At 34.3% G+C, this 20,241-nt stretch overlaps 1 protein-coding gene across 1 annotated transcript in view; it reads right to left on the bottom strand.

The window, feature by feature from the left end:
• LOC118928599 (bridge-like lipid transfer protein family member 1) overlaps window positions 1-20,241 on the bottom strand; it is a 179,059-nt gene that overhangs the window by 108,248 nt on the left and 50,570 nt on the right. The window contains 10 exon segments of the mRNA XM_057503269.1: window positions 201-398; window positions 2,669-2,868; window positions 3,202-3,329; window positions 3,728-3,874; window positions 4,892-5,012; window positions 5,495-5,668; window positions 7,756-7,826; window positions 10,086-10,923; window positions 11,986-12,244; window positions 17,600-17,850. Coding sequence (XP_057359252.1) covers window positions 201-398; window positions 2,669-2,868; window positions 3,202-3,329; window positions 3,728-3,874; window positions 4,892-5,012; window positions 5,495-5,668; window positions 7,756-7,826; window positions 10,086-10,923; window positions 11,986-12,244; window positions 17,600-17,850 — 2,387 coding nt within the window.

The following is a 20,241-nucleotide window of genomic DNA, read 5'->3' as shown; positions in this document are numbered from 1 at the left end:
TTTTTTTTGAACCACAAATTTTTTTCATTCAGGCATTGAGATTTTGTACTAGTTTTCGTCACATGGTAAATAATCCCAGGTACCACAGTTTTTGCTTAAATATGCTGATTTGTGTTACTGAAAGTCACAATTGTTTAAAACATCTCAGCAATGTGGGGCAAATTTGTCCCCCACTTAAACAGAATTAAAAAAATGCTTACCCTTTATGGTTAAGTTTTCAAGTCCACATTCAAACATTATCCAACCCCATTTTTCTTGGCTGGGACCCATTCGAGTTATATCTGGAACAGCTTGCTGATCAGTTTCATCTACAAAAGTAAACTCATCCAATTCTTCAAGAGTAAATAAAACTTTGGACTTCTCAAAGGGAATAGCAGTGATGGCACAGGTACCCATATCTGTTATCAAAAGAGAACAAAACAACCATTTTTAAAGACAGAAGTTTGTGTATTTTTAAAAACAAACAATGTAAACATTTGGCACAGTGGTTGCCTTGAAAAGGTATCTTTTTATTCTGTCAAGAAGAGCAGACTAATCAACCAACTTCTAAAATAATGCTGTCCAATGTCATACTTAAAAGTATTAGAATCATGTTGAAGAGGGAGAAAAAAAAAAGATTCCATAATTAACAAATAATTGCTCACAGGCAGGGTGAATTCATTTCAGAAAGATTAGGGGGTACTCAAAAAATGTGAAGGTAAAAAGCTCCTGAATGAAAAAGAAAGCTCCTGAATAATTTAGCTTCAGAGTAAACTACTTTTTAAATACTTCCCCATCATCTTACAAAATAAAAAAAATAATTTTTATTAATTACCCAGCCTTAGGAAAACCATTATCTTCTAAGAAAATTACAGCTTTTACTAAAAGATTGCTTTATGCTAATATATTTTATGTAACTACAGATTCATCATTAGACATGGCTGCAATTCCACCACTTATAATATGCAGTATGGAAACTGACATCCTGAATGCCTGACAGAGGTTTTTATTTATCTTACCATTGTTTTTCATTTCTTTCTCTGATTACAGATAATGAATATGGAAAAGCAAAAAAGAAGATTTTAAAAAACACATGTAGATTTACCACCGAGAGATAACCTGTTTACATTTGAAGTAAGGTTCCTTCTAACTTTTCAGAAAGCATTTTACAAACCCAGCTTTGGTTCACATGTTTCATGTAACAGGAAACCATAATTTCCTTAGGTCATTAAAAATTCTTCAAAGATGTTGTTTAATAGCTATGTAATATTCCACCACATGAAATACTATACTTTTTGTTTATGATGAGAAAGTCTTCCTTGATGAGAGAGAATATTCACCTACATTTCTCTATGATTTCTTATATTTGCCCTAAATTTCATGAACTTATTCTGGTGTATGGTGTAAGGTGAGAATTTCACTTGAATTTTATTTAAATTTTTTTGATTAGGTAATATACTAACATAGACCAAAGTTCCAAAAAGTATTAAAGGGTATACAAAGAAAAGCCCTACCACCACACCCAGATATCTACTTCCTCTCCCTATAAGTAACAAATGTCATTAGATTATTGAGTCTCCTTTCACAGATATTTTACATACATACGAGCAAAGGCATTTACATTTCTTTTCTCCCTGCCTTTTTAACACAGTGTATACCTTGGAATTTTACTGGGTGTGTTTTCTTTGGTGAGTTTTTTTGTATAAAGCACCTTTTAAAATTATATTTGGTTACTGCTTATGGACTGTACAACACCCAAGTATAAACTAGTTACCAGTGCAAACTACAGAGCTGAGAAATGCCTTTTTATACTCAAGCCACTGTATTTTGCAGCAGTTTTAGGACTGCAGGTCTCAGGTAGTCATGGGAAGTCTCTCTATTAGGAATCCTCAGGTCAAATGCTTTTGTGAAATACAAGGATGGTGAGATAAGCTTTGAGAAAGTCACAGCAGTTACATAGACCCAGAATATAGGCAGGAATGATGGCAACTTCAGAGCCTACAGAATATGGTAAGCTAATTAAAGGAAATCATTTGTTCAGGACTGGTAACCTGTCCCACGTGGAAATTCTAGCATAGTAATCATCTCAAATAAGACTAAAAAACTCTTTTTTTTTTTTTTTGGATTCAATCTGACAATCTAATATCACTTAATCCTCTAAATGAGCATATGCACACAGCTGAGTCGAAAATATTGAAAAAGTATGTGACATCCCTAATTTTCTCTTTTATCTCATCAGGGACTTTAAAAGGCATAGCCATGTCTACCAAGAACTCTTATTGCCACTGTATTTTACAGACTCGACTATCTACTTTTGACACTGAAATTAATTTTTAATACAGTTGTGCCAACAGAGTAATTTTTAAAAGTGAGAAAGACTATAAATATCATAGTCTCTCTGTTTTACAGTGAGCAAGCCGATACCATGAAGATAACAGATGGGAGATAAAAGCAGTTTCCAATTTGGGGCCATGCCACTTAATCTTCCTATCAAAGTTTACCTTACATTCTGTTTAGAATGTGAGTAATGGATAATTAAACATCATGTGTTTAACATACGCAGAAATACCTTTTTCTTATAAGATATTCAAACTGTAGCAATATTCAAAGGAAAATAATCATGTTTCCTTCTGCAAAATCCTCTTACATTTAATATGTCAAAGAAAAAATATTTGCTGTAGAGTCCTACCTGTTGTATCAAGACCCCTAAGTTGCCCATGAACTCGATGGATGTTTAACTTGGCTGCAATTTCTTTGCCTTTTTCTGCACCAGCATTTGATCTGAGAGATCCAGATGACTGCGGCTGCATCTTAGAGGCATGGACATACCTATCAAAATGTGATTTTCCGCCAGGTTCCATACTGTTTGAAGTTTCTTCAACCACACCTCTTTATGTTAAAAGAAAAAGAATACGATGGTTAACATTTAAATAATTTAGTTCAATAAAACCATTTAACTAATAAGTGTTGCTTTTTTTAATTCACCATTTTAATTAAACCAATATTAATAACAAATTCTTCAGTGTTTAATAAAAAATAATATGAGTAAAAACTGTGAAAACTTTTACTTACTTTGCTAATCTACAAAGTGAGATCTGAAATTTCAATGCCAGTTTTGAGTTTTAACATTAACATTTTCAGAAATGTATTAAAAAGATGACTTAGGTTTGCTCTGAAGTCGAGCAAGACAATCATGGCTTAACTCAGCAAAATCTTTCTTACCGGTTCATTCGAACTTGTGTAGCAATTCTGTCAAAACACAATGCTACTAGGGAAACGTGAGTCACACTTCTACTAGGAGCAGTACTTGGAGGTTCTTCCACTGAAGCTTGTAACAAACACAGGTTTATCTAACACACAAAATGTCATAAATTTCAGAGTTGAAAAGTGATATAATCACTTACAAATAAAATACACAGGAAAATGAAAAATTCTTTGTTAAGATGGTATATTAGGTATCTGAGAGTGAAGACAAAACTCACAGACTTATAAAATTATCATAATTAAACTCTTTATGGAATACTTTCTGGCTGTATGGAATACAGATATGGAATATTTTAGTAAAATTACCCACTATTCTGCTTAAGTAAACCACTTTCATTTAATTCTTGCATTAGATCATCAAGAGAATAAAATACATATTTTTATATTACAATCTATTCCACCATTCAGTTTGGTAAGCACAAAGGATAAAACCCACAAAATGTTGTCCTTTTTTAAGAAAATTTTTAAAAATATTGTTTGTTACCTTTGGTATGCTGACATTAGCCTGAAGACCTTTAATAGTTACATTATCTTGCTTCATTGTAAGATTTGTTTGTGCTTGTCCTTGGTTAGTGGTTCCTATGGGAGGGTGTTCAGTTTTTGCTCCTCTAATATCTTGTTTGGAAGATAACTAAAAAGATTCAAAGTGGAATTATTATTTCCCAGACATTTTTCCACAACACCCACAACAGCAGCATGCCTTATTCGCTGTGTCCCTGTAGACCCGTCTATGAGCCAGCTGCCAGCTGGCTTAGTCGCTCCCAGTCCAAAACTTAGAAAAGCTAATAAACAGATTGGTAGCTTCAGGATTGAAAGAAGTGATACATAACAAAGTGAAATCAGCCTACAAGGAAACAGAAAAAATGATAATAAATAACAGGTAATAATAACAGGTACTTTTTCAGGATAACTAAATTTTACTTACTTGAGGGCAGGTTTGTTTGGTTCTGATCATTGGCTCCTTGTTGGGTAGGAATATTTTAAAATTTCTTTTAATGTGCATTTCTCTACCCTAACTACATATCACATGAAATGCCAATATATTTTGAATAACTGGACCATTAAAAATGATCAGCCTCACTTTTATCTTGCGTCTGCTCTCTAGTCCAAATATGACCCCAATAAATTTGAAAGTCAAATGCAGAATTACCAGAAGAGCACCAGGATATGACTGGTAAGAAACCAGTTTTGTGGCTAGGACCACACATAAGGAGAATATCACACACCAGGAGGCAATGACTTGATTAACTGAGATGAACAAAAATAATCTCAAAAATATTCAAGACATAATTTAGCTAAGCATAGAGGAAAGTCAAAACAATATGCAGCTTTGCTTCCTCAGAAAATGAATGTACCAGTCCTAAAGAATCTTCATTCACTTAGGGCAAAAGCTCTTTAGGAAAGGTTTGGACTTATGCTACTTCCAAAATAAAATAAAGCTATATTTTAGTATTACCATTTAATCCACAGAATCATTAAGTATGCTATCTCTTATGGAGCCAATGATACACAAAGATTATTTAGAAATGTCCATGTATTACAAATGAAATGGCTAATAAAATCTTAATATATTCAATTTTGTTCAAATTTGGGTATTATGTAAAATGAACACTCAATTTGCTTTACTCAATGAGTAAAAATTGCTTACATTTTCTGAGAAGGTAGTCCTGCTGTTTTGGACAGCCTCCCTGAGGACTTTGGCATGGAGATCATCTACAATTGCAGCCGGATGTTGGGTACTAGCAAAATGAACCATTGCTTCTATATATCTGAGGGAAGGAAAACAGTAAATGAAACTTAAATATCACTTAATAGTATGATCTTATTTCTCTAAACTGTCCCATTATATTCCATTCTAGATTTTATTCATGTTGGTTTTGTTTACCTAGATAGACTATAAGCTCCTTACAGGACAGAGAATCTTTATTCCTTACTGACTACATAGTAGAAAGAACATCAAACTCAGTAATTGGTTCCTGGGTATTTGATCATTTTATGATCATCAGCCCAAAAATAAAAAATGGAAGATGTAATGCAATATAATTATTATAATATTGCAACATAACTGTTTACACTTAAAAAATAACAAATGATACTGAAACACAGACCTTTTAAAACATATTTTCATTTTTGTTCAGTCAAAATAGACATCAACATTCTTTAGGAACATACCATATCATATATTCTAATCATACCACATACCTGTATCATTTTGTAAAACAGTAGTTACATTTTTAGACAAAACTAATACCTGTCTAAAGCTTCAGCCACCAGGGGAGTCAGAACAATATCAACAGTTCCTTTTACTTCAACTATGGCTGTTGTCTTGGTCTGAGAGACTGGTTGATCAAGGGTCCACTCTTCTGTTATTGTTTCATCATCTGTGTTATCAACAGCTTTCTTTTCCAGAGGAGTATATGGTGTACTATACAATTTAACAAGCAAAGTATATATTAAAAAGATTATGAAAAAAAAAATAGAGGTTGTAGCTTCCTTAACATTAGTAATCACTAAACCTACATTTATTTCAACTAAATATTTCATGGAATTGTGCTAGATATTTTATGTCCCATATACCTTTTGAAAACAGGGAAAATAAGGTACTAAAATATAAATTGATCAAAGATGGTTAATACATCAAATAAGAAAAAATTTGGACATATTTACTTAAATGGAATGGGGCTTTTCCAAAATACGAAAATTACAATGCTGAATTCTTGTTAGTTTCCAATTTTGACATGTCAAGTTATGGTTTGCTCAGTATATCTAATAGAAATGCTATGGACTTCTTAAAAATGTGGACAAAGCCTTGAGAGGCAACAGAGATGAATAATTTAGGGTAATTTATTCTTTAAGTCTATAGTCAAGAATGGTTACTCCTCAGAATAAACTCTACATATCGCAAAATCAAGAAAGACTGACTTTGGGGGTTTATGCTCGCTGACTTTAAACTCCACTACAAAGCTACAGTCATTAAAACTGTATGGTACTGGCACAAAAACAGAACCATAGATCAAAGGAACAGAATAGAGAGCCCAGATATAAACCCATGCTTATATGGTCAATTAATATATGATAAAGGAATCAAGAATATACAATGGGGAAGACAGCCTCTTCAATAAATGATGCTGGGAAACCTGAACAGCTACATATAAGAGAATGAATCTGGATTATTGTCTAATTCCATACACAAAAGTAATCTCAAAATGGACCAAAGACTTGAATGTAAGTTATGAAATTGTAAAACTCTTTGAAAGAAACAGGCAAAAATCTCTTGAACATTAAGTATGAGCAATTTTTTCCTGGACACATTTCCTCAGGCAAGGGAAACAAAATAAAAAATGAATAAGTGGGACTAAATCAAACTAAAAAGCTTCTGTACAGTAAAGGACACCATGAACAGAACAAAAAGGCACCCTGGAATATGGAGTATATATTTGTAAATGATTTATCTGATAAGGGGTTAACATCCAAAATATAATAAAGAACTCATATGCCTCAATACCCAAAAAACAAATAACCCGGTTAAAAAATGGGCAGAGGATCTGAACAGACACTTCTGCAAAGAAGAAATACAGATGCCCAACAGGCACCTGAAAAGATGCTCCACATCGCTAATCATCAGGGAAATGTAAATTAAAACCACAGTGAAACAGCACCTCACACCAGTTAGGATGGCCACTATCCAAAGGATGAGAAATAACAAGTGTTGGCGAGAATGTGGAGAAATGGGAACCCTACTACACTGCTGGTAGGAATGTAAATTGGTGCAGCCACTGTGGAAAGCAGTATGGAAGTTCTTCAAAAAACTACAAATAGAAATACCGTAAGATGCAGTAAGTCTACTTCCAGGAATTTACCCAAGGTAAACAAAATTCCTGATTCAAAAAGATATATGCATCCCTATGTTTATCGTCACATTATTTATATTAGCCAAGATATGGAAGCAATCTAAGTGTCTATTAATAGATTAATAGATAAAAAAGATGTGGTACGTATACACATGGGATATTATTCAGCCATAAAATGGAAAGAAATCCTGCCATTTGCATGGATGCATCTAGAGGGTATTGAGCTAAGTGAAATAAATCAGGTGGAAAAAGACAAATACCACATGATTTCACTTATTTGTAGAATATAAAAAGAAAGCAAAACAGAATGAACAAAACAGCAGTAGGCTCATGACATGGAGAAGTTCCTAGTGGTTACCAATGGGAAGGGGTTGAGGTGGATGGGTGGGGAGGATGAGGTGGATAAAGGGGCACAATAATTTCCAATCACAATATAAGTCGGACATGGGAACAGTAGTACAGCATGGAAAATATAGTCATGACTCTGTAACATCTTTTTATGTTGACAGATAGTAACGGCACTAGAAGAGGTGAAGATTTAATAATATGGGTAACTGCTGAACTACTGTGTTGTATACTTGAAACCAATATAAGATTGTATATCAATACTTCAATTTAAAAAACTGACTTTACATTTCAAAAGTATGTAATTTTTACTTACTTTGAAGTTGATCCTGAAAATTGCATTCCTCTGTCTAGTAAAGAATTAGCTGTGAGCCCCTGTTTAATAACCTATGATAATATAAAACATAATTTATAGTATAGAATTTTAGTATTAATTATTCTCTAATATTAAGCTGTTGACTAGTATTTGTGAATATCCAGATTACCTTGTTAATGTGATTTGATATATACAATATAAATATTTAACAAAACCAGAAAATCACAGAAAATAATCACTTAGTAATTTAATCTACTGATTAGTTTGACAAATGACAGGGCAGGGCTGTGAGGATTCAGCAATGAGAGTAAAAAAGTATACAGCTAAAGCTTAAATTCAAGTTCTTTTTTTTTAAAGAAAGGGCTTTAAAAAGCAAGTCTTGATTCCCAAGTTCCAAAAAAAGTAAGCTTTTTTAAAGCTAATTTTAGAGTCTTCTCTGCAATTCACAATCAATAATTAAGTGGGAAAGAATCCAGAGAGACATTACATTATAGTAAAAGCTAGACATTATTTTTTATCCATAAAAGATAATACATAAATATGCCCTTAAATAACCAAACTGAAACCTTTTAAATTCTACATTATTTAGATTTAATGGAGAATAAAAACTTTCATATCGCCTATGTTTTGTTTTTGAAGTTGTCTAAAGATACATATCTCTTGCTTAATTTTCTCCAGAGATTTGACTGCCCAGTCAAGCTAGAAGGACTTTTTGAAAATACTACACTATTTTTAACCTCTCTGGTACTATTATGCAAAGCAAGGACCATTGAGTTTTTACACTGGAAAATTCACCTACCAACATGTTCTCACATGGAATCAAGACATTTTGAAATCTTAGCATAGGCAGTTTATCTTGGGTAAGATTAAAAATGGGCACAACCTTAAAACTGAAACTTTGTAACTGTCACTAATGTTTCTTTTTCAACACAATAGTACTTAAATACACACACACACACACACACACACACACACAATTTCCTTACATATTCCAGTCCATATACCACCTTTCTATCATTACTTAAGTTCAAGCCTGTTATCTTTCTGCACAGACTGCTGCAATGCCTCTTAAGTAATCACCCTGCTTCCTCTCGTTTAATGACAGTTCAGTTCCACTTAGGAGCCAAAGCGCATGAGATCACGTCACATATCCTAAGAGCTCTCATGAGTTTCTCAATGAAATTAAAATAAAATTCTAACTACACATACTCTGGTCTGTAAGTCCTTAATGATCTGGTGCCTGTTCAGTTCTCTAGCCTTATCATCAGCAAGTCTCCCTGCTAACTCACTATGTCTCGTGCACACTGACTTCTTCCCTACTTCGGAATTTCAGCAAAGCTGATGCCTGTGCCCTGAATGCCTCTAGGTCTTCCCATCCTCAATTCCTTCTTAGCCTTTAAGTTTCAGTTTCAATATTGCCTCCTCAGATAGACCTTTCATGTCAATATACTCTAGGTAGCCCTACCCCTCACTTCTCTATCCCAGCATCCTTTGTTTATCTTCATAAGACTCTTCTTAATTTGAAATCATATACTTAAGTGGTTATTAACTGTCTGTCTCCTACCCCTCAACTGTAAGCCTATCTTCATTTCCCTCATCACTGTACATAAAATGCCTGGCACCCAGTACTATAAAATAACTATCTGATAAGAATGAATAAATTAACATTTAAGACAGTTTAAAAAAGTATATATGCATGAGTTAAGTATACACCACACAAGCTTCCTGAACACTGTTAATCAGTTCTGTAAGATTTTATGTTTAATTTCGGTCTTTAAAAATCAAAGAAGTTTCTCTTTATAAAATTTATAGTTTTATAAAAAGTTTTCCTAAAATTTATCACTAAATTTATTCTGACACATTTATAGCTTTTCTAAAAAAGGCTATTTACAGAACGCATGACAGAAATGGACAATAACCAACTCATACTAAATTATAAGATCTTAAACACTAGAATTAGGTTTGCACAGAAGCAGTTATTTATTAGTAAGAAGAACATCAACTATTAAAAAAAATCTCAAAATTTTATTTTTATGACACAGAAAATACGAACACACAAGGACTTGATCCTAATCTTGTAGTATAATATTCACAGAGGCTATACATTAACATGTGACAATCAAGTCTGAAACTATTTCTCAATTTGATATGCCTAAACTTATAATATTCATCAATAACCCTGTGACTTACTGTCCTACATGAAGTCATGACTTCAGAAATTCTCTTTCAGAAAGGTAGATAAAATGATTGAGAAAGTAATTTTAAAGTATCTTAAAAATCTATTTTTCTAAAGAAATTTTAGTGGAAACTAATGATGTAGTAATTTATACCTTAAAAGTTGGAACAGAAAGCTGTTCGAATGATGATGAACTTTCTTCACTGGTTGGTGTGTCCAGATCAAGGGGACGATGCAATGAGGACTTGGAGGTTCTTTTGTTGGCTGGGTGCTACACTGACCAATTAATTACCTGGAACTGAGTAAGGTAAGTCTGATAACAATTGATCACAGGTTGTTGAGAAGTAATCTGTTCACTCTCTACTGTCTTCTCAACTTCTATGATATACAGATGTTCTGTAACATCATCTTCTCCACCTAATGCAGAAACAAATGAAGCCTGGGAAGGATGTGTTTTGAACGGCAGAGTTCGGGGATCCTGAATGCTTTCTCCGTGGCCAGTAAGTGGTCCTTCAACACTGTGATATATGGAACCCCTGCTGTAGTCAACCTGCTGGGTTTGTTTCTTCTTCTTTTTTCTACCTGGGTAAGTTCCAGGGCCTTCATCACTGCTTATGGGTTCAAATTCTTCAGCTGCAGAAAAGTAGGCTTCACTATCAGCCATTGACATGCTGGAATCCATTGATCGATATTGATGAAAGGAATTAGAGTCTGCTGACGGTGTGTATGGGAATGAACCAAAACTTCTTCTCTGCTTTGGTGAATCTAGTACGTTCTCATCACTTCGAGAGACATCACTACTGAACTGGACTCCAACCGTAACAGGCTGCTTGTCCCCGTACAAAGCAGCAGTAAGGCTCTTGGTACTTCCAAGTCGAGTGGAACATACAGATGCTTGTCGTTTCAAGGGAGATCTCAGAGGAGATTGACCTACTGACTTATCCTGAGTATTAGGAGACACAGGGCTATTTCCTGAAATTTCTGTAGGGATACTAAAACAGAAAGCAAAGCTATTAACCATTTATTGTACACCATGCAATTTACTCTAAATATAAATAGAAGTATACTTATAAAATCCTTTGAGTAATTTTATCATTTATTTTACAAATAAAGGAAAATCTAAAATTTTACAATCAAATATCCATACAAAGTGGTAAAACAGCACAATATGTGTTCAGCAGCTTAAAACACAATGAAAATTTAAAGAAACGCAGAGTATAATTTTCTATCCATAATCCATGGACACAACTAATGCATTTATAAACTTTTTTCACACCCTTTACAAGCTTGTCCAATGAAATATACCAGTACCTTTGATTAAATGAGAGGGATTAAAGGAGAACAGGCCACACATAACCTCAATATTTCTGACTTCAGCAACTGATATAGTCCTGCCATTTAATGAGGCAGAGCAATTTGAGCATGACAGGCACGTGATTATTTTTTATATGCTGTGTTTGCAGTGTATGGAATATACAAGTAGAAATATCAGGCAGGTAGCTGGGCTTATAGGGACAAAAGTTTTGGCTGGAGGTTAAGATTTTTTAAATGTTAGCTACAGACCACTGAAGCCAAACAGTTATTGAGACTGTCCAGGGAAACAGTACAGAGTGAGTGAGGTAAAGAGTATAGAATGGAGTCCTGAGGGGTAACAACATTTCACAAACGGCAGGCTGGAAAAGGAAGAGAAAGACGAAAGAGGGGAAAACAGAGGATATGGAAATAGAAACTGAGAAGGAACAGAAAAGGAGTTAGGAGGAAAATCTGAAATACACTATCAAGAGAACAGTTTTTTTCAAGATGCAAGTAACTGTCTATTAAGGGACCAAGGACTAAAACAATATTCACCAGACTGAAAGGATAATCTCCAAATGTTAACCACAGTTCACTCTGAGTGGTGGAATGACAAGAACTACTCATTTAAAAATACGTTCAGGACAAGAAAAAATCTTCTACAGTGGGTGAGTTGAGACAAAGAAGTTTTTTTTTGCCATAATTTAAAACAATTAGAATCCTCTTATGATCAAGTTTCTAAATCAAAAATGAATACTGACCTTACATGGCCATCATCTCTTTTTGTAGCATGCAAGAATTCCTTCTGGACCGGGTGGTCATCAGCAACAGAAGAGGGACTCTCCTTCTCACCAGCCAATAAAGGCTGCACAGCACTAGAGCTACTGTTCTCTTCTGAGGAAGAGGAGGAGCTATGAGAGCGTAATGGTACTTGAAGACTAAGGTGCTGAGTTTTTCTCTCCACTTCTATTCCCACTGATTTGTTTTCCCATTCTTTCCTCTTCATGCCATTCACATTACCTAAACAAACAAACAAAAGAGTAGGTTACATGAACACCATAATTTCAAAAGAAATTTAGGAAAAATGTAACAACTTAATCTAATTCCCTGTTTATAAGTATTTAAAAAATCATTAAAAAAAAGCACAAGTATCTAATTTCACATAGCAGTATGTTAAACACATATAGAAGTATATCTACTTAAGTATGGATACATAGTACATAAATAGTGAAATTTTTTTAAGACTTTTACTTGAAAATTTTCAAACTTACAGAAAACTTTCAAGAAAAAATACAGTCTTCATGTATCTTTTACCTAGAATTATCTGTTTCAAACATTTTACCCATTTGCTCTACTTACAACTAATATACATAACATTTTCTGAACCATTTGAGAGTAATTTGCAGACGTCATGACCTTTTTTACCCTACATACTTAAATGTTTATTTACTAAGACTACATAGCCTCTGTATAATTATCAACTTGGTACATTTACTAATTATATAATACTGTTATCTGCCTTGTGCGTTCCAATTTTCTCAAATGACCCCAAAATGTTCTTTAAAGTACTTTTGCCCACTCTAGCATAGGATCCAATCTAAGATCATATACTATTGTATTTAGTTGTCATGCCTTCTTCAATCTGGAACATTTCCTCAGCCTTTTATATCCTCAGCCATGTATGCCATATAAATTAGGGGAGGATAAAGGAAGGTTCCATAGCTGCTTAGATGAAAAAAAAAAAAAAACTCTTGGCCAACTTCCCCTCTTCTCCTGTCAGCCCTGAATTACTCAAAACAGGGAAACCTGATAGTGGGAAAAACCCTCTCCCCAAAGCAGAATGAAGTTCTAGATGGAATTTGAGGGATAAGAAGACTTAAGAACTTACAATATATTATTTGACTCTACCACCACAGATGTAAAATTCAAAATAAAAGTCGAAAGAAAAATGGGTTTGACTTATTGCTAAGTGATAAGAAACTAGTGTTCACTGACCTTTCTAGGAAATCCTTCATTCTACTAGTGTGCCCTCCTTGATTCTACCCTAAAACTGTACATCTATACTTGGCTCCTGAAAAACTCAACAATCACAAAGTCAGACACTTATGTAGGGCTAATTCCAGCCTTCCCTGGACAGGAAACTCACAGTAATTTGTGAATTACAACTCATTCTCGAGAAAATCACTAAGAAATACAGATACTCCCTATTACATATTATAAGAATTACAATGAGCTTTGCTTTGTTCATTGCTAGAGATTTGCTATCTTTCTGCTTTTACACCATGTGCAAACTCCCTGTAGACTTTCTTCTTTGAATGACAGTGACACTTTGACCTGCAGACTATAAAATCAAGTAGTCTTTATAATTAGTGCCAGCTGTAGTAGGATAGAAACAACCCTCAAGTGGCTTTAGTGGCCCTGATTTCAGCTTCAGCTCAGCTATATACTTGGCTGGATGAGTTCATGCAACTCAGTTTCAGTGAGGAGCCTCAGTTTCTTTGCTATAAACAAAACACAGAACTCACATAGGAGGGGGATTAAATGAAAAAAAAAATGCCTGTAAGAAATCTTAAAAACAAAGATTATTCAAATATAAGAAAGAAATAAGACAGTTAAGTTAAATTTGATTTAACATCTTTCTTATCCATTAAATGTCAAGAAATGCTGGTGTTGGCTGACTATATAAGATACCTGCTCTTATTCTAGCAAGATTGCTAAAGTCAAATAACCTTAAAATGACACACACATACTTATGTATTAATATTCAGTGAAAAGTCATTTAAACAAGAATTTGGCATGTGTAGTCCAGCTCTTTCCTCTAGGAGCTCCTTATACATTGGGAAATCGATCCAGTAAACACTTGAAGTTAAAACTACTACTTTCCTACCTTTGTCTACTGACAAAAGGTAGTGCTAAATTAATGTTTCTGAATGAATCAGGGAAAAAGGCCAAATATTGGTGGAACATAAAGATTTTTCTACATTTCACTTCTTGACAACTTAAGCAGTAAATGCTGAACTTAATTGTAGGAACACATAACTACGAAACCCAAAGGAAAATCCATTTCTGGATTCTTTAGAGAAAAGACACTAGATAAATTTAAATCTAATAGGGTTAAAGTCACTATTCACTGCTCATAACAAACTCATATATTTGCAACATTATCCTACAGGTTTTAAGGAAAGACTACTCTTCTCAACATGCTCAATTTTAGTGATAAAAAGAGTATTTTGCAAAAGTAGTTTCCGACAAAAGGGCCAATGTTATCAATATTACTATTGATAAGTTTTCCTATAAAAGTAAACTGGTAAATACAACACTGCAAAATCTGTGGCATGCAGCAAAAGACGTGGTAAGAGAGAAGTATACTGCAATACAGGCCTACCTCAGGAAAGAAGAACAATCCCAAATGAACAGTTTAAACTCACAATTAATGAAACTAGAAAAAGAACAAATAAGGCCCTAAGTCAGTAGTAGGAGGGACATAATAAAGATTAGAGCAGGAATAAAAAAAATTGAGATGAATAAAACAATATAAAGAATCAATGAAAGCAGGGGCTGGTTCTTCAAGAAAATAAACAAAATAGATAAACCCCTCACCAGACTGATCAAGAAAAAAAGAGAGTCTACACACATAAACAGAACAAGAAATGAGAAAGAAAAAATTACTACAGACACCACAGAAATATAAAGAATTATGAGATAATACTATGAAAAATTATATGCTAACAAACTGGATAACATAGAAGAAATGGACAACTTTCTAGAAAAATACAACCTTCCAAGGCTGACCCAGGAAGAAACAGAAAATCCAAACAGACAAATTACCAGCATTGAAATTGAACTGGTAATCAAAAAACTACTGAGAACAGAACCTGTATACCAGATAGTTTCACCACTGAGTTTTATCAAACATTTAGTGAAGACCTAATATCCATTCTCCTTAAAGTTTTCCAAAAAGTAAAACATGGGGGAATACTCCCAAACTCAATCTATGAGGCCAGTATCACTCTAATACCAAAACCAGGCAAAGACACCACAAAAAAAGAAAATTACACACCAATATCCCTGATGAACACAGATGCAAAATTACTCAACAAAATACTAGCAAACCTAATTCAAAAATACATCAAAAAGATCATCCATCATGATCAAGTAGGATTTATTCCAGGGATGCAAGGATGGTACAACATTAAAAAATCCATCAACATCATCCACCACATCAACAAAAAGAATGACAAAAAACACACGATCATCTCCATAGATGCTGAAAAAGCATTCCACATAATTCAACATCCATTCATGATAAAACTCAACAAAATACAGGGCAAGTACGTCAACATAATAAAGGCCATATGTGATAAACCCATAGCCAACATCATACTGAACAGCAAGAAGCTGAAAGCTTTTCCTCTGAGATCGGGTACAAGACAGGGATGCCCACTCTCCCCACTGTTATTCAACATAGTACTGGAGGTCCTAGCCATGGCAATTAGACAAAACAAAGAAATACAAGGAATCCAGATTGGTAAAGAAGAAGTTAAACTGTCACTATTTGCAGATGACATGCTATTGTACATAAAAAACACTAAAGACTCCACTCCAAAACTACTAGATCTAATATCTGAATTCAGCAAAGTTGCAGAATACAAAATTAATACACAGAAATCTGTTGCATTCCTATACACTAATGCTGAACTAGCAGAGAGAGAAATCAGGAAAACAATTCCATTCATAATTGCTTCAAAGAGAATAAAATACCTAGGAATAAACCTAACTAAAGAAGTAAAGACCTATACTCTGAAGACTACAAGACATGCATGAGAGAAATTAAAGAAGATACCAGTAAATGGAAACACAACCCATGCTCATGGATGGGAAGAATTAATATTGTCAAAATGGCCATCCTGCCTAAAGCAATCTACAGATTCAGTGCAATCCCTATCAAAATACCAATAGCATCCTCAACAAACTAGAGCAAATAGTTCTAAAATTCATATGGAACCACAAAGACCCCAAATATCCAAAGCAATCCTGAGAAGGAGGAATAAAGCAGGGGGGATTATGCTCCTTGACCTCAAGCTCCACTACAAAGCCACAGTAATCAAGACAATTTTGTACTGGCACAAGAACAGAACAATAGACCAATGGAAAAGACTAGAGAGCCCAGATATAAACCCAAGCATATATGGTCAATTAATATATGATAAAGGAGCAATACAATGGGCAAATGACAGCCTCTTCAACAACTGGTGATGGCAAAACTGGACAGCTACATGCCGGTGGGAATGTAAATTAGTTCAACCATTGTGGAAAGCAGTGTGGAGGTTCCTTAAAAAATTAAAAATAGAATTCCCAGGAATTCCACTCCTAGGAATTTACCCTAAGAATGCAGGAGCCCAGTTTGAAAAAGACATATGAACCCCTATATTTATCAGAGCACTATTTACAATAGCCAAAAATGGAAGCAACCTAAGTGCCCATCAGTAGACGAATGGATAATGAAGATGTGGTACATATATACAATGGAATATTATTCAGCCATAAGAAGAAAACAAATCCTACCATTTGCAACAACATGGATGGAGCTAGAGGGTATTATGCTCAGTGAAATAAGCCAGGCAGAGAAAGAGAAGTACCAAATGATTTCACTCATCTGTGGAGCATAAGAACAAAGCAAAAACGAAGGAACAAAACAGCAGCAGATTTCCAGAACCCAAGAATGGACTAACAGTTACCAAAGGGAAAGGGACTGGGGAGGGAGGGTGGGAATGTAGGGAGAAGGGGAATAAGGGGCATTACGATTAGCACACATAATGTAGGGGGTGGTATGGGGAAGGCAGTATAGCACAGAGAAGACAAGTAGTAACTCTATAGCATTTTACTACATTGATGGACAGTGACTGTAATGGGGTATATGTGGTGGGGACTTGATAATGGGGGGAACCTAGTAACCAGAATGTTGCTCATGTGATTGTATATTAATGATAGCAAAAAAAAAAAAAAAAAAAAAAGTAAACTGGCAAAACAACTGTTACCTTGAAGCGGATCTATTCCTAAGTATATCTCTGGAAGCTGTGTTCTAGGAAAATGGTGATACATAAGGAAGTATTTAGAATAAGCATAGCTAAGAAAACCACCCATGTCAACAACCAGGGATCTGAATCGTAGACCTACTTTTTCCTCGTGCAACTCTAAAAATCTCACTAGTCTTGTCTGGCTTTCATTAAATCACCTGAAAATAAAGACAGATCATAATGAACTTTACCTGTAAGACTGGTAAAACAAGAGAAGTTCAGTAGTACTGAACTTCTCAGAATGACATAGGGATAAAGATAATAAAGGTTTAGCACAAGTGACAAAATAACATATTACCATCTACAATTTTGGGAATTTCTTTCATAATAATCCATTCTCCAGGCTGTAGCAGAGACTGTCCATAGTACATATCAGACTCTACACTTGTGCTTGAAAATGCAGAGCTACTGGAAGGTGTCAATTCTTCAAGCTTGAAGAAATCCAGGCCAGTTGTTGTGCCACCGAAGAATCTGCAGCCACCAAGACAGCCACACTTGTTCCTGCACCTCTTCTTCTTCAGTGCATCGTCCGGCCACAAAAACCACAACCTAAACAGAACCCAAAACAAAACAAAAGCAACAACATAACAACTCATTAAGAAATGAAAACTGTTTTTCAGATAATTAGTTACATGTAACTTATCTGTTAATATTTTGAAAAGACAAGATCAACACAAAGGTTTATTTTTAAAAATAGTCTCACCACAGTAAGTGGATAAAAAGAAGTTAGGAACAACATTGAGAGATGCAGCTTACATTAACAAAAATGCGGGCTTAAAAGAAGTAAATAATTTAAATCCAGTTAAAAACAGCAGTAAATACTCTCAGAAAGACTAAAAATTTTAAATAATCTAAAATATGGACAAAAGTATTAGTATAGATTGTGCTTTTATTACCTTTAGCATTTCAGAGCCTATTTCACATAGCAAATACATCAAAATATTATATGAGGCAAGTAAGAATTTCCTAATAAAATCAAAATAATGCATCATTCTATATTTTAGAAGACAAAAATGTAATAATTTTGTAATAACTATTACAAATGCAAATGTAATAATTATGTAATAAGACTCTGAATGAACTATTAAATAAAACAATGAGAGAAAACGTAAAATTCCTTAGGCTCCATGAGTGACCCACACATAAAACTCTCAGTACTGAACCCCTACTAAATATTATACAAATCTAAGAGATATATCTTTAGTCAGTCTTTTTCTTTTTTTTTACCTTACATAATAAAACCACCTCAGACCATATCAGCTGTCCATTTTTCTAAGCATTTTCACATGCATTTATCTAATTGGATGCTCAGGGGTCACAGGAAGACAGAATGGATATTATCATTTTCATTTTACATTCATTCATTTATATTTCTTCAACATATCTACTATGTTCCTAGTATCATGCTAGACAAAACTGATACAGTCTTATCCATGTGAAGTTTACAATACACAGGCAAAGACAGGCCACAAACAAGATTATATAATCATAAATTATCAGTGCTATGAGATTAAAATAGGGTGCTGTGACGAAGGAAATGGGAAGAATCTTACAAAAATTAGTATTTGGGATGTGAAAGGTGAGATGGAATGAATATATCAAGTTAGAAGTGGAACATGAATCTAGAGAAGGAAAAGACAAATATATGAGAAAATTTTAGGGTGAAGGAGGACTTGAAGTATTACTTCAATTAAATGTTATCAATTTCAAATCACTTCTCTATTTAAAGTATTAAGATTTTGGTCATTCAGCAAAACTATTTAAAGCACTATTAAAATTAAAGACCTATATATTCCACAGATTTTTTTTTTTTACTTCATTTGTGCAGCAAGAGGCTGGCAGAATGCATGGCTTTGCTGTCATCTAGACATGAGTTCAAATTCCTACTGTGCCACTTACTAACTCTAGGACTTAGAACTAGTTAGCTATCATTTCTGAGCCTCAGTTTCCTCATCTGTAAAATTATGATCTGATATACCTAACAAGATTTCTTTGAGGATTAAATCGTTTAACATGTAAAGCACCTGATATGAAATCTAGAATACAGAAGTTGCGCAACAAATCAAGCTCCTCTTCCCTATCTTTATACAATCTAAAACACTAATTCTCAAACTTGGGCTTGCATTAGAATCACCAGGAGGCTCCATCCCAGAATTTCTGGGTGAGGTCTGGGTAGTCCTGATTATGTACACTTCTAACATCTTCCAAGGAGATGCTGGTGCCTCTGCTTTAGGAAGATACTTCTCAGAAACACTAATCTAATGAAACTAATGGTCTGTGTATCCATCTGAGTAACTCTTCCAGTTATATCAGAAATGAATATATCTACTTTTCAAAATTCCTGCCTAGTGCTTTGCTGTGAGTGACAAAGCCCTTTGTCTCTGACCCGGAGTCCTGTCTTCTGCCAGCATCCATGAAACTGTGGCAGGCTAACCTGTTAGCCCGTAAGTAGGATAAAATCCCAGACTCTTCATAAATCTTAACAAACCAGAACACTGAAACCAACCTAAATGTGCCACCTGAAACAACCTGAATCACATGGGACACCTCCTTAGCTTCATTAGCACCTTACCCTACCACCTGACCTAATCAGACATAGGCACTTTGTTCACACTGACTGGCTTCCTGAGCAATAATTAACAAAGAAACCAAAGTTTTTTAAAACAATATTCTCCACATATAAGCTTTCATACTCAGATTTACAAGATGTCAGTATCTTAAATCAACTTAAAAGATGAATATAATCTCAATAAAAAAACATCAACAGGATTTTTTTTAATTAGAAAAACACTTCTTTGGGGAAAATTAATGCACGAAAATATCTACACATTTGTGAAATGGAGAAATGAATATGTATTAGGTATACATTTCTTCTTCTTTATTTTAATAGATATTTGCAGAAAAATCTTTTTACATCCTTGGTTGGATTAATATGTACAC

This window comes from Manis pentadactyla, chromosome 5 (assembly GCF_030020395.1).
Source record: "Manis pentadactyla isolate mManPen7 chromosome 5, mManPen7.hap1, whole genome shotgun sequence".
NCBI lineage: Eukaryota > Metazoa > Chordata > Mammalia > Pholidota > Manidae > Manis > Manis pentadactyla.
The sequence above is the reverse complement of the archived record's forward strand: the minus strand, read 5'-3'. Positions and strand labels throughout refer to the sequence as shown.